General features: G+C 50.1%; 1 protein-coding gene across 1 annotated transcript; it reads left to right on the top strand.

The window, feature by feature from the left end:
• Nucleotides 1-21,283: 21,283 nt before the first annotated feature.
• LOC109504179 (uncharacterized) lies at nucleotides 21,284-22,138 on the top strand. The gene is made up of 3 exons (XM_019843086.1): nucleotides 21,284-21,559; nucleotides 21,628-21,786; nucleotides 21,975-22,138. The coding sequence occupies exons 1-3, from the start codon at nucleotides 21,493-21,495 to the stop codon at nucleotides 22,034-22,036; spliced, it is 288 nt and encodes a 95-aa protein (XP_019698645.1). The 5' UTR covers nucleotides 21,284-21,492; the 3' UTR covers nucleotides 22,037-22,138.
• The last annotated feature ends 796 nt before the right edge of the window (nucleotides 22,139-22,934 follow it).

Here is a 22,934-nt window from a genome sequence, read left to right as displayed (position 1 = left end):
GAATACGAGGCGAGGGAGGTCGACCAGAGATAAATAGATAGAGACCTGTTTGGGGAGTGGATCTGTGACCCGACGAGAATGCCAAGGGCACCACGCGAGTGTCCTAATCGGTAATCGGTTATAATTAACGAGTGAAGATCATCAGTACCGTCGATCGACTAATGAAAAGTATGGCGCCCTAATTAGACCGTTTGAACTCTGTCACTCCCGATGCGAGCACGAAGCATTTTCAAAAGCCCGGCGCTCGTGCGCTTATTTATAGGCGCAGGGGGTTGCGCAAAGAGAGACCTTCCCGCGCGAATCTCTCAATTTTTTCGAGCCGCGGCGGCAGTCCGCGCGCGCTCGTCACTTCCGCGAGGGCCTTCGTTTTCTTTCTTTAGCGATTAATAAATTCTCCGGCCTCCGCGGCTGTGCGCGCGTGTGCCACTCGCGGGAGAGTTCACTGCCGGGGCTTCCGAGGATTAATGTGCCGCGGGATTTATGTGCGCGATGTCGAGTGCAACTAGGTCATAATAGCGCTCATTAAACCTACGTAGGCTCACCTCCACGCGCGTGCCTTCGCCCTTTCGATAGGCACGCACACATGAACGCGGGAGAAACGAAGCGCGTTTTCTTCGCGGCGCGGCGCATATGAGACGGCGGACGGCGACGGCGACGGCGACAGCGACGGCGACGACGACGGCGACGGCGACGGCGACGGCGACGAGCGCCGCGGACCAAAAAGAAAGGGTTGAAGGCGTAAGAAAATACGACAGGATCGTAGATAGCGGGAGGGGTTGAGAGTGGCGCGGAAAAAGGACGAGACGCAGTGAAAGAAACGCGCGCGGAGGCACGCGCGCTCGTGGACAAAAATACGACGATCGCAGGAAACGGTGAATCAAACGGACAGCAACCGCCCGTACGGAGGGTGTTTTCGTAACGATCTCGCGACTCATCCCTCGCACGGTCGATGTTAAAACCGCGCACCGCGAATCGCTAGCGCGGCCGTTTACCGAGTGACTTCTTTTTCTCGTTTAGAAGCTTCACGTGCGTGTGTCTGTGTGTGTGTGTGTGTGTGTGTGTGTGTGTACATATATATTTTTCCCTGGATAACGCAATCTAAAACGCGCGTGACTCCTTATTTGGACATATTCGGCAAAAAGTCCGTCCAGGTTTCCGTCACACCATGGAAACCTCAGCTTCGCCAATTTGGGCGAATGATGGACGTGCGCGACGATCCAGCCACGATCTCGGGACTTATCTTCTAGCGCCTATCTCAAATGCCGAGAGCTGAATATGGATGTCGGGTATCCGAACATTTACGTTCTCTCGCGCTCTTACGATGCGCTCTATCGGGGATCTAAAACGTTTCGGTTACGAGGTTTAATCGCCCGGCGTCGCGGAAACGGTCAGGCTCGACGAGATTAGTTACTCTATTGAATTTTCGTGACTACCCGCGGTAATTGGCGTGTACTGTCGGGGCGTCACGCGTGCAACGCGTGGAAATCGTTCTCGCACGCCGGAATTCGGAGCTCATATCCCGAAATTACGCCGGTTTCGACGATCGGGGACGGCTCTTGGCGCGATCTATCGGCAGTGATAGCGGCGGATGAAATTACATAGTCGTCATACGCGTTATCGGCCGCGGCTGTCGAAATCTAGACGAACAGAGATCCCGTGGGCACGTTACGAAAGGAGCGCGCGCGCGCGCGGGGGCGTGAGAAAGGAGCGTGTGAAAGCGCGACAGAGAAGGATGTACACCTCTCGCGGCCGAGTCGGGACTAATTTTATTTTGGTGGAGGGACACGCGCCTTTCCCGTAATTACGGGGACGTCAGTCAATCGCCGCGAGATACACGTCCGACGCTCGATAACATCTTGATTCGCCGGCGATGGAACGGTTTCGGTGTATATTCGGAACGGAACGGAGCGCCACTTAAGTCGCGCCCTTCGTCGATTCTGGGTAATCTCTCTGCTCCGTCAGCTATCTTCCGATTTTACGTCTTCTCGTTTCAATTCTAATGTTTCAATCGTTTCTTGACGTTTACGATTACGTTAATATCGTGTTTCCGACGTTAGACGAGAATGGATTTCTTGTTCTCTTTCTTTTTCTCTTTCAGACACGCGGTTAAGCAGAATGGAAAGAAATGTTGGAATGTGTGCAGAGTGTGTGCGCAGAGCAAATCGGTACTGCTAAACGGCAGTGAAATTCAGGACAAAGGGAAAATCGCGATTGAGGCGGTGGTTCAAGATGAATTTAGGATGGCGTCGGATGAGACATGGTTTCGCGATGAGCCGCTTTGTTGATTATAGAACACGAGAAGAAGGTGCTAAACACCTTCGGTAGCCAGATATACTTGTAGCGGGTAAGTCGGGCCAAAAGTCCGAAATAAAGCGGCAGCCAGACATCACGCTGTGGCAATATAATGCCGAGATTAATTTCCCACGAGCCGCCCTCTCGAATGCAAGAGGTCCATTATCCACGCGCGACATCACGTCAACGACCGAACGCACGCGTTATGAGGATTCCGAAGCGCCCGTATGCGAAATTTTGCCTGACGCGCTGTCGCAATCGCGAAATTACCGCTCTGCGCTCCCGTTAGGAATTATTAAATATATATATACTTTGCTTACACCTGCAGATTGCGAATTTCGGATGTAACGATGTGTAAATTAACGTAAACACGCTTGTAAAGCCGTGGATTCATTCGAAGCGATCGAAAACAAATCCTGTAGAATTTTAGCAGCAATTTCTCAGCAGCGGAAACATCGATCGCGCGATAGCGAGTCGCGGAGATAGACGTCGCGAGACGTTGCAAGCGACCACCCTCATCTCCTCCGGCGAAAATACACCCACGCGATCGCGAGTCGACAACAGTCGAGATCGCCGCACAATTTCGGCAGGGCAGCGCGACATGTCGCGAGTTTTGACGTCGACCACCGTCGGGTAGAGTCGCCGCGCGATGCGATACGCTCCAATTTTCCGCGGTGCATCGTTCGCGGCGCGAATTCCGGGTCGGTGTCGGCGCGGATTTACGATCGCCGCCGGATTTAGCGGCGCGCCGGCCGCAAAACTAATTGCGGCAAAACGATCCGTCCCCAGCGACGAGAGAGGGCGGGCAAAGCGCGAAACGCCGACGTGCGAGGGGCACGAGAATGACAGCAAGAGGAAAAAAGGGCGCGGTAAAAAAGGCGCTGTGAAAGCGATGGTAAAAACGAACGAGCGAAGAAGCGGGAGAGAGGCGGATTTTGCCACGCGAGCGCATCTCGGCGCGCTTCTTTCCGCTCTCTCTCTCTCTCTCTCTCTCTCTCTCTCTCTCTCTCTCTCTCTCTCTCTCTCCCCCCCCTCTCTCTCTCTCTCTCTCTCGCACGCTCATGAGCGGTGTGTGCTTAAGCACAGGCGGTTATTACAGGAGACAGACAGTTGCCCGAGTGGACAAAGTGGTGCCATAATTCAGGAAGGATTCATGAGTAACGCTCGCGCGTCAGCCTCGCGCGACGTACCCTCGTGAGGCTCCCTCGCGCCGGTTACCGGTACGCGTTCGCGTACGAGAACACGCGCGGCGTCTCGCAACCCTTTTAATGATGCCACGCTTGTAGAACGCGCGCTTCTCTTAATCGACCGTTCTTTACTTCCTCCTCATGAACGACGCGCAAATCCGAGGCGGCAGCCAAGAAATTGTCGGCGCGACGAGATTAATACGCCGCAGTCGCGCGTGCGTGCGTGCGTGCGTTTCGACGATCGCGCAACGCACAACGTACAAGAGTCCCCCCCTCCCCCGGCTCTTAGGCGACTTATCGGCAGCATCGGAAATTAAGTAATTTTCGCCCCGATGCGCGGTATAATTCACGCTCTCTCGGAGAACGCGCCGCGCCGCGCCGCGGCAACGGTCGTAAATAATCGCAGCCTCGTAAAGGATAATCACGAATTGCGTCATTACAAATGGTCAAGTCGAGTTGTGCATTACCAGAAGCAGCTCCTACGTCGCAAAGCCCGGTGCCGGATTTAAGAGCTATCGAGTCGCTCCGAAGTAGCGGCCTCGCAAATTAATCGCCGCAAAAGAGCGGCGAGGTAGGGAGGAAGAAGCGTAGAGGACGAAGAAGCGGAGGGGGAGGGAATGAAAAAGGAGGAGAGCGAAAAAGGAATACGACAAGACGACGAGAGGAAGCGAAATCAGAGTGAGTGAGAGAGAGAGAGAGAGAGAGAGAGAGAGAGAGAGAGGAGATAGGTTGAGAGAGAGGGGGAGAGAGAGAGTGAAAGAGATAGAATAAGAGAGGGACGGGGCAACGCCTGCAGGAGACGAGGATGCGTTTCATTGAGCCGGTCGAAGCGAAACGAGAAGAAGCCAAGAGAAGAGAGCGAAGGCGAGATGAAGCGGGTGGACGTATCGAAGTTATTTTTGGATCGACCCAGATATCGCCGACGTATTTTCTTGGACGACGCTTTAAGCTGTTTCGGGTAATTAGCGAATCAAGTCGCGGCCACGAGTACTCAACGCCTTATTGTCCTCGAGGTGCTCGAGGCCTCGTTTGCTTTTGATCTGGTGACCGCGGCACAGCTCGGTTCGGCTCGGCTCGGCGCGGCGCGACGTGACGTAATGGCGCAGCATCCACTCGCGGCCGCGCGCGAATATACTTCTCGCTTCTATCTCTCTCTCTCTCTCTCTCTCTCTCTCTCTTTCTCTCAACATCACTCCACCCAACATTCACGGGACGCTAACGGACGTTATATTCGTTATTGTAATGAAACGACGGACGATGACTGGCTCCGCTATCGCGACTGCGAGCGCGGGTACGAGCGATTGAACGGTGTATAATGGCGTGCGGTGGCTAAAAGAAGATACTTGTGCGCGCTATCTCTTCTTCTTCGCGACGGTATCTCGCATGCGATAAAAAAAAATACCTCCGTCTCGAACGTTTCAATCAAAGTATACGTTGTGCTCCTTAATTAATACGAATGTATCGTATAAAGTATCAGCAATATGATGTCCCCCTGCAGTGTGTCGGTGTGTCTCGTTGGAAAAAAGAAAAGAGACTTTGAGTAAAGAGTGCTGAGATGTTGCTCTAAATTTCGGGCGGATTTTCGCGCGGTATAAGAAATACGAGAGTCAGAGGATAATGATCGATAGGCTTTCACGCGTTCCGCGCGAACTCCCGCGAATTTACGGAAGCGAGTGCTCGTTATCTGCCTAATTTTTTAAACGTGCCTCTCCGAGCGCCCGAGCCAATTTATCGAAGGCGACGAAGCGTCGCGCGCGTGAGCGGGGCGGCACTTAAATTCGCAGCGGCAACGATAAATTCGTCGCTTGTAAGCGACACGTCGGACCGTATGGCCGCGGCCCAGCTGTTTTTAATATCTTCCTGGGGAATCTAACCGCCGCTAAGTGCACCGACTTATGGCACCGCTGTGTCGCAAGTTGACGACGGTAGGGTTCGACGAACTCCCCTAAACGAGCGATTCCAAAAAAGAAGAGGAGGGGAAAAGAAAAATCCGGGGACGCGACAAAAATTCGTTTTACGCCAGCTCGTCTCGCCTGTCGCTGGATGAAACGTTCATTCTCGCATTCTGCCCATCAAGCGCGCATTCATGTCTCGCTTTTACGGCTAATTGCAGTAGCCCGATTTCGAGTCGGCGATAACGCCCGATTGGGACTTGAGCGTGATATGCATAAAACTACACGGAATCAAATTACCGTATTTAACGATAAATACGGGGTGCGAATACGGAGAGAGAGAGAGAGAGAGAGAGAGAGAGAGCTCTCGATCCTTAATTCTATAAAAAATGCCCCGCCCGAGGCTGCACGCGCATCACGTACGCGCGAGTGCAGCAAGGTGAGCGCGAAATTACGTGTGCGTGCTCCTCGCTCTCCTTCTCCTCTTCTTCCTCTCCCTCTCGCACTCGCTCGCTCTCGCCCCCCCCCTCTCTCTCTCTCTCTCTCTCTCTCTCTCTCTCTCCCTCTCTCTCCTTCTCGCCGACGTGTCGCGATTCGCGATCGCGGCTTGTGTGCGTGAGATTGCGTGGGCGGTCATGACTCACCGCGGCCAGAAATACCCTCGCCTTTCCGACATTCACAACAAACACGAACGTCATCGGTGTCTCCGCCCCTCGATTTTTCGCGGTTATTACCCGTGCGCGATGGCGTCATCGATTTTTGTGACACGCATCGATACGTCGACGCCCGTGCGCCCGGAGTAACGCGAGACACGACGGTTTAGCGGCGCAACGGCATTCGCGACATCGACATATAATTCAACCGGTCACGGAGATCGCACGTCAACTAGCCGCCTGCGACGTCGCCAAAAAAAAAAAAACGAGCGTTGCAGCAGACAATCAAGGAACGTTGTCACTAATACCACCCAACGCAAGATTTTGCACGGTGACGTGTAGCTTTTGACATGTAGCGCAGCATGTAGACTTTTTTCACGTAATCCCCACTGTTTCTCGGTGCATGACATTTGTCAGATATATAAATCACACCGCCGCCAATTCGCGAGAAGGCCGCACGCCCTTAGGCCACGGTGCGCCATTGTGGGATAATGGCATCATATCGCGTTAATAAGAACGTACGCGCGCGCGCGAGACACGCGAGAACCGACGATGCAGAAACGATCGGCAGGCCCGATCGATCGCGAAGGGCGCCATTAACGTCGTATTAACACATCATTATCGCGGGGCGTAATATCCGTAATTTCTGCGCGCGTCTACCACGGCTCGGGCGATTCGCATTCCGGATGCGCGCGGCTCTCTCATTCGGAGCAGATAATTTCTCTTTTTTTTCTCTCTCTCTCTCTCTCTCTCTCTCTCTCTCTCTCTCCCTTTCTCTTTTTCGCGCGCGACCGAGCGAGCGAATAATCCGTAAGCGAGAGCAGGCGATGAGTCACGATTAAGTGGCGACTCGCGACGCGAGTCCAATTACTCTCGCGAGGTCGCGACGTTCAACCCCGGAGTCGCCATAAAGCGACGACATTAATTCGCAAATAGCCGCCGCGCGCGCGCACGCACGCGGCCGCTATAACACCGTGCCATCCTTAATCCGTATCGCTCTATTGTGCTCACGGAGGCGCGCGCCCGCGACGTACAAGGTGCTAACAGCGATAAAACGACGGCGCGAGGCGCCAATTCGTTCGTACAATGGACCGCGTGTGTCTCATTATATCGCCGTAATCGCGATATAATCGCGCGTCGCAGATCGAGAGTATTATTGTCGTCGAAACAATCACGACGTTGTCGTCTCGTTCGTCGGGCGAATTACAGCTCGTGCAGAATCCGATCCGCGATGCGTCGTGACTCGATCATTCATTGGCTCCGTTCTCGCGAGATGCCGAAAGTTATTAGAACGTAATGACATCAGGGGAAGGGGAGGGGAGGGGAGAGCGGGAGTTCAATCGAAGAAGCTAATTGAAGAACATATGAGCAATGAAGATATCGCGTTAGAGTGACTGCTCTCTCGTTGGCTATCGCGCGAATATTTTTAGGAGCGGCTAATCTCAGCGTTATTAGATAGGAGGCGAGACGTGCGCCGGCAAGATGATTCTTTAATGACAAGGCCTAACGCGGATCGCCTCTTAATTATGGCACGCGCTTGAGGAAACGACGCGATGAGAGCGCGGATCGTTTGTGAAGAGAGTATCTCGCGCGCGGAGGGTTAACCGTCGTTCTTTTTCCTCTTGTTTTTTTTTCTTTCTCTTCGATCGGGAGATTCGACCGATAGGATCAGACGCGCGGAGAGAAACGAATGCAGCGAAGGCGCGTTCTCTCTCTTTCTCTCTCTCTCTCTCTTTTTCTTTCTCACTCTCGGCGGGCAAGCACGGCGTAAAATTAGCCTTTTGTCAATAAGCAACAGCGGAATCTTCCGCATGAACAACGAAGCATCATAGGCGATATGAGGATTGCGTAAAAAGTATTTTTATCATTCTTTCCCCCGCTCCCTCCCCTCTGTCAGCCCTCCTCTCGCATCTCCGTTGCTCTTTTCTTCTCTTCGCGCCTTTTTAAACGGCATTGTTCGCACCTTCGAGGCGCGACGCTCCTCGCTTTCAAATAATTTGACAATGCGTTCGTTTCGTGAATTACGTCACGCTTTATGCCGCGTGCGGACGCGCGAGCGGCACCATAAAGTGCGCTTTTTATTCCCTTTCACGGCGTGCAACACCTGCACGCACGGGATTAAATTATTCGTCAAGTATTCGCGGCCGATTATTACCCGTCGAGAGGGGACCTGACCTCTCGCGCGCGAGCATAAAAAAAGAGAGTCGGACGAAACTTTCGCGAAAGCTCGCACATAATGCGCATCGCGAGGGTGTCCTTTCGCGAGGAGGGACTCTCGTCCCGTATTAATTGCCGGGCGCATTAACGAAAGTCGCACGGCGCTGAGCTCCGGGAGGGAGGGTGGGAGACGGGGGTCGATTCGCCGCGGGGATAAATAATTACCTCTTAATTAAGGCACTCGGCCCGAACATCTGTTTCTCGGCCGTATAATCTGCAACGTGGACTCGAATCGCGGTACGCGCCTCGTTTTCTCTACTTTCTTTCTCTTCTTCTTCATCTTCTTCCACCTCCTCATCCTCCCTCTCTCGCTCTTCTTCCTCTCTGCCGCGAAAATAAAGTCCTGATTTACGGGCGTTGAGATCTGTCCGGCGAGAACGCGGCCGGCTGGCCGGCCGGCCGGCCATCGCGCGACGAGGACAAATAGCACCCACGGTTATTTCCTTTCGTATTATCGTATGAATTATATGTGAAGCGTGAAAAGAGACCGGCGCCGCGAGAACGCTCGCTACCGAGTGGGACGCGATAGTAATTTCAATCGCGTTTCGCATTCCGCAGAATACCGACTTTATCCGCCTCAACAGGACAGAACGCTGAACGCGGATACGCCCGGGAGAATCCTGGAGGAAGAGTGGGAGGGGGGAGAGAGAGAGAGAGAGAGGGAGAGAGAGAGAGAGAGAGAAATAGATAGAGAAAAACGCACATGGACGGTTGCGCGCCGAGCGCGAAAAATTGCGCGCCGGCAAATAAATAATATCGCAGGATATCGGAACGTGCGCGCGCGCGCGAGCGACACCGCGATCAACCGCGCCGCGCCGAGCCGAGCCGAGTATACATCGGTTTGCATTATGCACGAGCGATGCTGCGTGGGTGGTAAAGCGCGATGTTAGAAATATAAATGCATTACAGCGCGCGCGCGCTCGCTCGCTCGCTCGCCGACGATGAACGTATATCGGTCTTTATTGGCGGACGATAGGTAATTTTGCGCAATTTAGCGCTAGCTACAGGTGTGCGCGACGAGCGAGCCTTCTCCTCGCCGTGAGAGACAGCGCGACGAAAAAATCGCGCTACCGGCTATTAATTGCCGGGCACGACTCAATTAGAGCCGACGGCGCGGCGACTTTCCGACTTTACGAGCGTTCTTCTCGATTTAAGCTCGACGGGGTCGAAAATTCTCTTTTTCTTCGCGCGCTCTCCGAGCACGTCGCGGCTATACATTTCGGATCGTGGAGTCGCTTCAGCTGTCGCGAATTTTTCGTCGAGTGACACCGTGCGGCAAACCCCGCGATTGCTGGACGTTGAGTCGGAAAAATTTTCTATTCGCCTCGATGGCTCCCCGCGCTACCCGCACGAACGGAGTGATACTTTTTCTTTTCTTTTCTTTTTTTACAGAACGCTGTTTAGCGAATTTAGACTGTTCTGTCTAATTTGCCTCGTTCGCGCATCGCCCGCCGCACGTTTGCAGCACGGAAATAGTTACGGACGAATCTAGAACGGCCTTGGCGAATCGGCGTGGTGAACCTTGGGAGTAAACGAGATCCTTGGATCTCGCGAGTTCACGGCGGAGGAGAGGAAGAGAGGGAGAGGAAAACAGAAAGAGAACGACGAGCGCGCCGCCCTTAATTTTTGTATAAAACAACATAGCGCGAGCGAGCGCGCATACCGTCGCGGTCGTTCCGATGCCAAGGGGAATTTACAGCCGGCGATCGTAAAAGCCGAGAAGATGCATTTATACGTGCCGACTTTATATGTTTACGTCTGCCGAAAGTTCGGCGAAAAGGGACGTCCTGTCGAACGCGAGCAACGAGAGACAGAATTATGTACGGCCGGCGCACAAATCTCTCGTCCGCCGGTGGCGTAACGCTATCGATAATCCGCCCGCTAAAACGCTGACGTGCGATCTCCTGTTTGCGGCGTTTCGTCAAGCACATCGCGAACGTTCAAGGGAAAAACACGAGCACGACACGGTGCGTCCGTATTCGTTCGGTCATTAAAATGCTACACGACCGGGATGATCCTTCTCTTGACCTAGTCATTAATTCTGCGATGTCGTTGCCGCGGACAGCCGACTGACGCTCGCTACCATCTATTTTCCATCTTTCGCTCTCCATTCAAAAATAAAGTCCGACACCTCGTTTGAAAGTCTCGCGGCGCGCCGACGCGCGCGCTGTGTGACTGAGAGAACTAGCGGGAAAATGATCACGCGCGCGTCGCTCTGCAACGACCTATTTATTATTTTCAAAACGCTTCCGATCGCCCGCCTGCTCGCTCGCTCGCTCACGCGACGCGCCCCGCGCGCGTCTTACGTAACTATGCGTTTCTGTGCGTGTTTGTGCGCGGGTTCGAAAGTTTTAACGACGGGATAAATATCGACGAGAGCGAGATTACCTCGTGCTGATAATTACACGAGACAGCTTCAATTTCGCCTCTCGCGTCCGTGACCGAAGTGCAGCGCCTCGAGAGCGCGAGAGCGAGGCTCTAAATTGAAACGCCCGATGCCATCGACTCGTGGGACAAACGACGCGTGGCACCGTCGTGTAATCAGATTAGTTTGAAATTATAAATAATGTAATTGGTTTGCCTCCCGGTGCGCAACAGAGGAAGAGAGAGAGAGAGAGAGAGAGAGAGAGAGAGAGAGAGAAAAAAGCGGTGAAACAGCTTGACGAGATGCGGGCAGCAATTTTTCTCCTCTTTTATCCCTTTTTTTTTGCCGACGCTCGAGAATACCACGAAATATATCGGCTGTGTACGACCCTGATGGATTAAATTCAAACATGGAATTATTGTATCAGATGTTCCAGATCCGCCGGATGCCGGCTGTCAACCACGAAAGACGGGGGGGGGGGAGACGAGCAACAAATTAATTCGTGATAGACATCGCCTGTGAAAAGATATCTTCCGCCTGACGTCTCGTGCATGTCGCGTTAAATCGACGTCCTGGCAAAATAATTTCGCGCGGAAATCGCGGGCAGACGGATGGACGGGCGGACGGACGTAAGAATATTTCGAGATCGGCGTCGGGAGCGCGCGGTCCGCTCGGCCGCTTCGAGACGCGTCGCTATCCTCGGAAACAGCAATTTCCACCTGCCAAGCTAATTCATCCGCATACAGGGTGTAAATCGCGAGCTCAGCTCAGGCCTCTCACGGAAGCTAATAAACCGGGGCTGGCGGAGTTGACGAAGTCGGACAGGTGCGCGGATTCTCTAATATAGGCCTGGGCATTACGAATCTAATTTTCGGGAGCGCGATGCGCCGCCGAGGAAATTCCTGCGTCCGACCGAAGCGTCTCTCTCTTCTCTTCCCCCCTTTCTCTCTCACTCTCTCTCTCTCTCTCTCTCTCTGTGTGTGTGTGTCGCGAGAGTTGGCGGCTAGGCGTGACGATAATTCAGTCGCGCAAAATCGCACCATAAGTAGCCGGACACGCGCGCCCGATGATAAATAAAGTAACGAGCAGAATTTTCCCTAGCTCGCGCGCGCCTTGGCACCGGAGCTACATTGTTGAATCGTTACACGAGCGCGCAACGACGAGACCGACGAGATGCGCGCCAAAAACGCGCATGTAGGAAAAAGTTTTCCCAGCGCGAAAGGTCGAGCGGCCAAATGATGACGCACAGGTGTGATAACGTGGCGGCAATCGGGCGAAAGGAGCGACGAGACAAGTCGCGCCGTCTGAGACTTGTCTCAGACTTGACTCCCGGGCTCCGCGAAGGAGCGAGTAATCTACCCTCCATCGCATTTTCTCACATCTCTATTCTCTATGTCCCTAGGTGTATGTCGGCTTGGCCGTTAATTATAGCGGCATTTAGCGGCCGGGAGGTAGCGCGGCGCGATTTGCGAGGAGAGGAACGTCGGCCCTCTCGCGAAATTTGGCAAGTCGTCCTTCGTGAGAAGCAGGCTTCTATGTATCCGCCCGGATACGCCGGTCACAATGGGCCACGTGTCTCTTTTAATGATTCGGGACATTGGTCAGCGGAAGACAGGTGTGATCGATATCCCGGAACGCGTCAGCGGAGTCTCTCTAATTAGAGGCGAAGTTAGAACCGAAATATAAGCCCGCGCCGATGACTAAGCGCGATAAAAGCGGGTGCTGCTTAAGGTAATTGTGATTTATCGACGTATCCACCGGCGGCGGCGGCGGCGGCGGCGGCGGCGGCGCGCGCGTGAATCTTCGCATTCACGGGGCGAGCGATTCCGCGAGAATTAATAACGACGAATTACGTTGAATTAAAGCCTCGCCGAGACGGATCCCCATTATCGCGCGCAGCTCGCTTCGCGGGCGTCGACGAGGGAGCGTGGATAAAGCGCGGCCGAGAGAGGAGCGGCCAATTTGAAAATAATTTAACATACACACGGCGCGCTCTCTGTTACGGTGGAGGCCCCCGGCTCGCGGGGGTCAGCGACGTCTGACCTTTCGCCGGGAGATTTGTGGCAGTCTCGTTTCGAGAGGAGAACGACCGAGAAAGGTGGAACGGAAAAGCTAGACGAGGCGAAGACGAGAACGCCCACGACAATTCGTTCCGCGGCGATAAACGGCCGATCGTGCGCCCGGCCGCTACACGTTTTCAGAGTTACACACGCGCGAGTTATTAACGCGACGCGACTCCGTCCGTCCGCGAGAAGTGTCTTTCGCTCGCGCGCGCGAGCGAGTGAAAGCACCGAGTTAGATCGAGCGGATACGCGCGCGCGGCCGAGCTATAAATTACGGCGTTATCTATCGCTCCGACGAAATGATCGCGAGGCGCGGAGAGGAGGCGCCCCGTTCGCCGGCTGATTTATCGCAAAGTTAAGCAAATGAAGATTCGGAAACGGCCGTAAACCGCCGGCCGCACCAAATGATTGCCTCGCGGAAGGGGATCTCGACGCATGTACACGAGACAAATAACTAGTTAACAAACTTGTTAAACCGACGCCGCCGATGAGGCGGCGACCGTCGACGTGGCGAATTTATCGCGACGTCTTTCCGAAGCTCGCGGAGAAGGACTTGGAGGCTTAACCGCGCTTACCCCAAATAAGTGAGCAATCTCTGACGCGAGCGTCAGGGCGCATTTAGACCGAGTTTCGCGGGAACGCGATATTTCCCAGGTTATTTAGAATCGTGCGCGCGGACACGTCGAGAACAAACTTACGATTTGGTTAATCGATCGCAGCTCCCCGCTCGACACGACGCATCGTGAAGGGCGTCTGTGAAATTAGCACGACGTTTTGCGAATTGATAAAAAATAAACATTGTTCCAGTAGCACTTTTCATTGTTATATTGTTCTTCAAGAAATGAAAAAATCTTCCGCATGTATAATGACCAAAAAACCGAAAATTGAGATGCGTCGTGCTAACTTCGCGTTCCAGCACGACACTCCTCCCTCTGAAGTACAAGAAGACGACAAATATTATGACATATGTCGATTGTTCTAGCTAGTGCTAAGCAAGTTTAGCATAAATATAGCATTTCAGAACAAAATGCCAAAAACTGACCAAAAACAGTCGCAATTGAAAGATGATACTACTTCGCATTGACACTAGCTTTTTGGTCAGTTTTTGGCATTTTGTCCTGAAATGCTATATTTACATGAAACTTGCATAGAACTAGCTAGAACAATCGTCAGATGTCAGAATATTTGTCGTCTTCTTGGTCTACTGCAGAGCTCGGCAAACTTTACAACTTTCGGCCGATTTTCGGAAGCTACGCCCTTCTGTCTCGCGGCTCGCGACCTCAGGACAGTTGAGATCATAAGGCGCATCTATGTGGTGCCTACTAAAGATGCGTTCGGGGAGCGCGTCGATCAGCGCTAACGCATCATTCAATCCTTGTACATGTAATGAGAGATCAAGATAGAATAACGTGTTAACGTTGACAACGCGCTCCTTTAACGCACCACAAAGGCTGAAAAATAAATGTATCGATACAACTATATATATAATATTTCGTACAAACATGTACAAATATATACTTGTATAAGTATATATATATTTTTTTTTCTTATATTTTTATAATTAGAAGGTAACATAATAGGTTTCCTCGTCATCCATGAGGTACTATTGCCGTTTTTTTTTAAACCACACACAGATGCGTCTTATGATCTTAACGGCCCTGAGGTCGCGAGCCGCGGCCGTCAGTTGATGGATCCGCCGCGCGGTAAGGGGAGATAGATGGCGTAGCTTCCGAAAATCGGCCGAAAGTTGTAAAAGTTTGCCGAGCTCTGGTCTACTGGAACGCGAAGTTAACACGGCACATCTTAATTTTCAGTTTTTTCGTATTATACATGCGAAACATTTTTTTTTCATTTTCTGAAGAACAATAGAACAATGAAAAGCGCTATTGGAACAATGTTTATTTTTTATCAATTCGCAAAACGTGCTAACTTCACAGGCACTCGTGAAGGGGCGTTAAAGCTGAAAGAGGCCGCGTATACATCATCGGCGAACAGAAGCGCGCGCGTGGCCGCCGCGGAGGCCTCACCTGCGTTACGTTTGTATTTTCAATCTGGCAGTGGCGAGAACCTGGCACGGATTATGCACGCCGGGGTGCATTATTATGCGAGGAGCATGCACGACACGAGCGTAGGCCGGCGCACCGCTGGGTATTACTGTCGTTTTGGCAGCACGTGCGATTTCCGTGATTTACCGCGGTGGACGCATCGGAGCAGCACCCACGATTCAGCAAACTCTCATGGAGTAGTGAAAAATCGACGCGCGAAATCGCCGAGCGAATTAATTCGCGTAGGAAATCCCGGTATAAAGGCAAAAACCCAACGAAAAGCCCCTTCTACCTCTTTTTCCACCTATAAGCGTACTCACAGGTCAACAAAGGTCAACGATGACACGTGGACTGCTATGGCAATTGTCGGCGTTATGATTTCGCCAGGTCTCATTAATTTATGCGCGGTCATACGAATTTTAAGGGGGGAATTATGTTGCGGAGGAGGCCGTTTTCAAGCCTACTTTATCAATCTTTTTAACAGAAATGGTCAGGATCAATGGACTTGAAATGTTCACAGTGCATTCATTAATGTTCAAAGTATAAAATAAATTTGTTACTATGTATATGGAAAGTACACATAAAACTTTAAACGCGTTCACCTGGAAACACCGTTTTCTTAAAGATGTCTGTCGACACGCTTACGCAAAAACTACTGAACCGAATAACTTGAAATTTTTACACAATATAGAAAAATGTTTCATTTTCGATACTTTTTTTGTACAGTCATTATTTTTCGAAACTGGGCTTCACTATCTCCGTTTTGGTACGGGCTATAATGGCAACTGTATATTTTTAAAATCTTTCTCATTTTTTAGTTTCAGAGTAGTGAGAGGCTCGGAATCATGTCGACAGCAAACATAGAGCTCGGAAACGGATGACTGCACTTTTATCTATAATTACAAATTAGATCGATTCTTGTAACTCAATAACATTTATTTTATATTTGGAACATTAATGAATACACTGTGAGAATTTCAAGTCCATTGATCTTACCGTTTCTGTTAAAATAATTCGTAAAAATAGCCTTAAAAACGACCTTCTGCATGTAATTCCCCCCTTTAACCAACAGCTCGGGAACAACAATTTATAGATATCACCGCGGTGATCTCAATGCGTTAAAGCTACGTGCCGCATTAACCACGACGAAAGTCATGATGTGAGATATTTTACACAGTGCAACTGAATAATCGGAGAGATATCCTCAAAGCCCACCAGATTTCGGGACATTTCACTCTCACTGTCGCATCTCATGATTCTCCGCGACCTTCTTATCTCGGCGGTTCGCCGAGTTAATAATAAAGTCCGCGGCTTTATAAGCTTATTCCGCGAAATTAAAAGTAATTCTCTCGACGACGGCTCTTTCGCGTAGATGCGTCGCTCGCACGTTCCTCGACGTTTCCGTCGCTTCTGGCGTTGCAAACCGAGCTGGAGCGGGCGAATACATCGTCACGTACGCATCGCGAACTGGCTTCACGGGCACGTCGTCGACGTCGACACAAGAGAGACGTTTAGGCGCGACAGGCGGGAGGATGAGCGACACAGATCCCGTCGTCGTCGTCGGCAAATCTAAGCCGAATGTTCCGCGAAGTGCGCGTGCACCACCCCTCGTTGTCATTCCTAGCAACAATTCTCTCGCGAGCCGACATCGTTCCTCTGTCGGTTGCCGCTTTGTCGGCTGTCCCGAGTAGTTGCGTAACGGGCAACGAATAAATAATCGGCCGCGTCGCGCCGCTTGCCAAAGCATCCTCTCTCCACCGGGAGAGGAAGAGAACGCCCGACGATTTGTCGGATTTCCTGACCCCTCGTTACCGGCGACGCGACTTCAACCCTGTGGCGAACGCGTGGGTGACGTGTGTCAGGCAGCCTTCCTGGTCGATTATCACGCCGTGACGACGAAATTCGCAAGTTCGAGCGATCTTCCGCGAAGCAACGCCACAATTTCACGCACGGCGGACGCGAAACGCGGGAATAGACGCACGCACGGAGAGGGTGAGAGACAGAGGTCCGCTCGAGAGACGCGAGAGGCATTATCTGGACGGAAATACTGCGGCGCACGTGGTGCGCCGACGCGCCCGCTCGTATTCGTTTTCGTTCTGAGGCTAGTAGGATCAAATCAGCAAGATCAAACCGCAGCTATCGCATTATTTGTCATACATGTTTTATTCATTTGTACCATTAATCAAAATTTTGTACGCGTCGTTTCGAAAAAAAAGGATTATGAAGCTAGCAGGACCGCAATGAAAGAAAAAAAAAATAAAAAATAGGTGCGATTTTTTTATTTCGCTGATCTAGTCCTGTCGGCTTCAGAAACTTGTCTTGTTTTTTTTTCTTCTTCCCGAGAAAAACAACTCGCGAGTGTCAAGCTACTCGCGGCTTCGGTAGCGAAGTGTTATTACATGCGAAGCGCTGTAGGAACAGGTGCTAGTCTCTCTCGTCGGCGCCTAATAGATGCGCCAATAGTTACTCGCTACAGTTCATACGACGCGTCTGCGTCATTTATCCACGTCCTCGACGCCAGCAAGATACAATAATGTCTTATACCGTCGCGTTCACGCTCGAATATCGATAACGAGTGCGCGTGGCGTTAATGCTGCGTGTGCGAAGAGACTTACGGAAGCAAGACCGGTATCGTTTCTACTTTGCGGGAAATATTTTCGGTGAGACGGAGAAAGAAATCTCAAACTTGCCAGTTTGCAGGAAATGATTCCTAGTTCGAGATGCTTCTAACTCTTGGTAATACCCGATAACCAAACGGTTTTTCCATCGCGAGTTGCAATAAGGTCCGACAATTTTCAGCGGGATCGATCTCGAGTTAAGTGCTTCCGACAGCGGCGACGAGACTGATCGAAGGATCATAACACGCGGAGCGTAGATCCTATCGCTCACTTTCATGCAGGTGCAAACGCGTCCGCGTAGGCAGCGCTATGAATAAATCAGTTCGACTAAGTGCCCACACCGAGTACCTATCGATATATATGCATCTACTCAAAGGTCTTAAATGAGTAAATTCCTGAAGATGTTCGTTGACAGGATGAGAAGACGGTCTCACGACGATGATATTTTTCGGCAAAGCAGAGAAGCGTATATAAATACACGCGATATATAAATAACGTAAACGCGGGAAACTGAGAATGGCCCACGATGGCCAAAGTGTCGACTGAAGAAAAGATTTCACAAGATACGATCGCAATTCGTCGCGTGTACGCGGTTTCGATTATTTTCAACGCAGACAATTTGTGTGTGTTATCGCAAGATAAAGGGCGTCTTTGTGTATTACCAAGACTGCCGAGGAGAGCACGAGGACGAAAACCGAAAGGGTCAAAGCCAGGGATACATTTCGTCTTTCCGTTTACTTGGAACCACGTGTGTGGTCTCCAGCGAGCACGTGTCGCTCGCGTTCGCACGGAGACGCAACTTTTTCTCACGCGGAGACGCGCGCTGCTCGCTTTTTGGCGCAGAATCCCGAAATTCCAGGGCCACGGCTCCTGCCAGCGGGATTCCCCCCGGGAGGATCGGCGGAATTCGTGAGTGAATTCGCAGGTAAGAAACAGTCGCGATTATCGCAAAACCGAGTTGTCGCATCGGGAATCGATCGCCGCTCTCTCTCTCTCTCTCTCTCTCTCTCTCTCTCTCTCTCGTCGGGCACGTTGAACCTTCTTACAAACGAGCGACTGTAAGATAATACGACACGGCAGCGTGGACAGAATGTTACGCGCTCATTGTGCCAATATAAATATTGTATAGTTATGAGAAAAAGAAAATGGCATGTAATCAAGTTGTGTTGCGATACGTATATCTTGGCTTTCCGAGAGAAACGTCGGCATCTAAAACGCATGCACGATCATTTAAACGTCCTCATGTACGTCGTACGTAAAAATATCATTTCATTAATATTTTAGCGACCGCGATTGAGATGGAATTATATTGTTCGTATATTATTCATCGTTGCAAAATTCCGCGTTCTGGTATTCTAGCGCGTTATTTTTAATCTACGAGCCTCATAAAGACAATAGCCTTCCACAAATATCATAATCTTCTGGCACATATTCCGCCATACAGAAATATCGCGTGATTGTGTTCGCGCCGCGTGACATCTTGAGCATTTCGAGCACATTTCGAAGTAAATAGCGATACCTGTTCTACTAACAGCAACCGCAAAATTCACAAATTTCTCGTATGTGTGGTGTTTCAAAAGTGGTTTTGGCCCGGCCGTGCGCGTGTCGCTTAAAACCGACTCTGTGTAAGTCAATTTTCATCCCGTGTCGTCGCGGACGAAATTCAAGAAAGGAAAGGAGGACTCGCGCTAATTCAATCTTATTCCCGCCCAAATATTTCTCATATGTTCAAACAAAATAATATTTTCAAGTGTTCAGCTTCGATGTTCAAGTGAAATGTTTTCAAACATTTTGTTTCAATGTTCAAATAAAATAATTATAAGTTTTCAAATATTCATCTTCAATGTTCAAATAAAATAATATCTTCAGATATGTAATTTCAATGTTCAATTCAAATGTCGGCACAATTCAAAATTAAAAAAATATTCTTACCTTGAGATGCCATTGAGCCTAACATGTATCGGCATCTTCAACATTGACACTAATATCAACATTAATAACGCTTGCGATTGTACGATATCAGCAAAATAAGATACGTGTAATTCTATAATCTGTTCCAGATAATCAATAACCTCAGACTCCAGTTAACGTTGCACTCGTTATCGCAAACGTCTTAATGCCTTGATAATCAAGAGATAATAAACGTCGCTAACACCGCTATTGGCACTGCTGAACAACAATACTATCGCGAAATAAGCCGCGTTACTGATTGCACCGTTGTTGATAAATAAATCCAAAATCAAATACTGCGTAATTCGGCTGAATTATTGCTCGCGATCACGCGCGCGCAGCACAACCAATCGCGACGACGACGAAATCGAGGGAAAATAAAAAGTCAAATAACTCGACGAAAATACTACTTGCATAAAAATCTTTCGGCCGACACGCGCACCCGACCGCAATCTCTCCACGTGGCGACATCGCGCGGTGCGATGCGAAGTCGCCATGACGCACATTCCAACCGATGATCTCTCGCTCCGGCAATGTGGGAGGCCAAAATTTCGGCTCCAAAATGCGGTAAACATCGTGAAGAAATAAGCCCTGCCGCGGCGATGATCTTCGCGCGTTTCTAACCTCAAATCGCCGACGGGTAGCCGACGGATGTTCTTTCACGTGAATCGCGACAATACGAAAGCACGAGCGAGCGACGCAACGTTCGTGATGTTGATTGAATTGAAATACGCGTGTGTTCCGGGTTAAGCCGTGGCTGATCCGTGCAGGCTTATCGTCACACCTGTCAATCGTCTTTCGTCACATTCACCGAGCCCGTACGAACAACGATGCGCGTTCCCGCGGCACGGGATACGCGACGATCCAGTCGACGAGGACGCCGACATGCGACGTGACCGAGCATCGCCACTAATAATGCAAAAAGAGCTGCGTGGGAACAGGCAAGGTGTGAGGTGCTCGAGCGGTGTACCGATCCGTAGTGTTAGCGACGTTAATTCAATGGAATTTCATCACTCACCGATACGTCGAGGTCCGCCAGGATCTGCCACGGGTGCAGCGGTCGGATGCGCTCCCCTCGTTCGTCACTCCGTCTGCGAAAACACGGAACGATTCAGTTGTCACTAATTAAAGATATCGCGACGGCGGCCATACTGGTCCGTTCCGCGTCACGGCTCGCGCGAGACTCACGAGATGGCGAGGCGCTCAGGCACAGCGGTCACTCGCACGGTAACGCGCACCGGACGCGTGTTTGTACACAAACGCCGCATTCCGCCGCGCACGCTCGCTCAGCGTGAGCTGATGATAAACATGAGAACAAAGTCGGACCAAAAAATGTCCTACAGCAATATTTTGTAGATCGCCGAAATAATACCCGCCGAGAATATGCCGAAATATTCAAATGCGACAACTCGCAATTAATGTTGCAGAGGATGCACGCTCGATATTTCGCGGTGCTTCAAAGGCGCGATATATTCGGCGCAGTCAGATTTGATCTTCGAGATTAAGTTTATCTCCCGATGTTCTGATGTTTTCGAGTGTTTTATTGATATATGTCACGCCTATATGAGCGCCTGAACTTGGAAATTTAAAGAATTTAACTATTTCAGATATCAGATATACCCAGACAGCACTCCTGATCTCCTGGGGACGTTCTATGGACGTCCTTCGGAGGATGAAGGAAACGTCCCCGGGATGTCCTTAAGACGTACTTTGGACGTCCTCTGGATATCTGTGCTGTTAGGGTCCAGCGTGTGTTTAATTTTTCAACTTTATGACGACCATGAGCACAATATAGTGATTTGTAAATATATATGTTCTGGTATAAATTTGTATAACACAAGATAATTGTATAAATGTTACGATATACTTGATGAAGCTGAAATAAATGTAATGTATACTCTACATTTGCAGCTGTATTCCATGGATATATTCGATACATGAGTTCTGGTTGATAAAACCACATCGCAGTAGTATCGACGATGCACTTGTGATTTCGTCGTCTTGCACGATCGTACGTGGCGCGCGGAACAGCGAGAGAACAGCTGTTTCCTAACCTCTTCACGACACGGTCAAAAAGCTCCGCCAATTTTCGCTCATAAACAAGACGGGTCGTGATCTTGAGGAATTTGTCTTTGTCAACGGTTCACGGGTGAACTGACGATCGCTGGTGAGCGACTAATCACATTGATTGTTGAATTAAATCAACGACAATGGTGAAGATTAACGTACGGTGGAAGCTCGCCCATGATCTCAACCTTCTACGAGGCACCAATTATCGTAAGTTTCCGAGTACAATGTTCGCGAAAATATCGCGATTATACATAATCGCGTTCGTTTGATTTCAGCAACGAAGATTAAATACTTGTGGCGCAAAGGCTGGACTGAGATCCCTGTCATAATGGCATGCACACCCTTGTCGATAATAGCGTCAGCTGGGATCATCTTCGTGTTGTGGTATGGCCAAACGCACAGCTTGTTTCCGAAATATCACAAATTGCCGAGAAGTAAGTGATCGAAAATAAAAAGGAAACGTGACGCGTTCACTCGAGTCGGATTTGTTCGAAATATAGTACGCACGCAGTTGTGAGCCGCGTCCGCCGATAAAGCAGAATCACACGGACGGAAATTAGATAACTATGTTATCTAATACGAAACACATGACAGGCTAACGCTAATTGCTCTAATACTTTAGTTTACAGACCGGACGACCCGAGAATAAGTAAAATCCGCCAAGTTTCATGGTTCGATACATAAATACACGCAATCGATGATGATGTAGCAACAGTTCTATTGCGGTGCACTTTAACACTGTAGGAATACATGATATGTAATTAATATTAAAGAAGATATAAATTTTGTCGTATTTTTAATACGTTTATCCTCCTCCCCCATGGGAGCATTTAAAATTTGAAGTTCTCCATGAAATAACGTACAAAGTATGAAATATAGAAGACATCTTTAGAAGCGAAAAATCCGAAAAATTGAGAAATCTTCACGTTTCACGTATTTCACGAATATATACGGATTGTAATCGTGACCCCTGAAAGGATAGTAATTGTAAAAACGTTCACATAAATTTTTTGTCTAGTAAAGCGCCACGAAGACGCTTGACAACGACACGATATATACGCCGATCGTGTATTCCTTTTATATTCTCCGCGTTGGAATATTCCATCTCTTGGTTTTCAAAGATTTTTAAAGTCCATGCGAATAGTACATACAGCTATTCATAAAATATATACGAAATAATTGAATCCACGGGGGACTTGCTTTGCAGGTAAATCTAGGGCACTGTTGTGAACGGATAACATCGCGGAAAGAGGAGATGGAAAAGCGAGATGGAAAAACTATGGCCATATTTTTACAATTCCAGATAAAGAGATCCGTCTAAGAGATGACCCAATTATTCGGACGCAATTTAAACGTTCTTCTGAATCGTTTTGTTGCGTCGTAGACGTCTTATTCTCGAGACTGGAAAAAGGTCCATAAAAGAATCTCCTCCGTCTTTTTCGCTATCGTGCCGAGTCATTTCGAACTTGTGCTTTTACCCGGGACCATCCCCGCGCGAGATACCCTCCTATTCCTCTCATTCAACATTCAATTTCTGACTCTGGATTTCACGTCGAGGACGGACGTGACGCGTGTCATGTCG

Source organism: Harpegnathos saltator, unplaced genomic scaffold (assembly GCF_003227715.2).
Source record: "Harpegnathos saltator strain DR-91 unplaced genomic scaffold, Hsal_v8.6 scaffold86, whole genome shotgun sequence".
Lineage (NCBI taxonomy): Eukaryota > Metazoa > Arthropoda > Insecta > Hymenoptera > Formicidae > Harpegnathos > Harpegnathos saltator.
The sequence above is the reverse complement of the archived record's forward strand: the minus strand, read 5'-3'. Positions and strand labels throughout refer to the sequence as shown.

Bases quoted from the DNA above. Each gene is read 5' to 3' on its own strand.
- LOC109504179 (XM_019843086.1), top strand. From the start codon at position 21,493: ATGGTGAAGATTAACGTACGGTGGAAGCTCGCCCATGATCTCAACCTT. The intron at 21,560-21,627 runs GTAAGTTTCCGA...GTTTGATTTCAG, and splicing joins TCTACGAGGCACCAATTATC to CAACGAAGATTAAATACTTG. The intron at 21,787-21,974 runs GTAAGTGATCGA...CTAATACTTTAG, and splicing joins ATATCACAAATTGCCGAGAA to TTTACAGACCGGACGACCCG.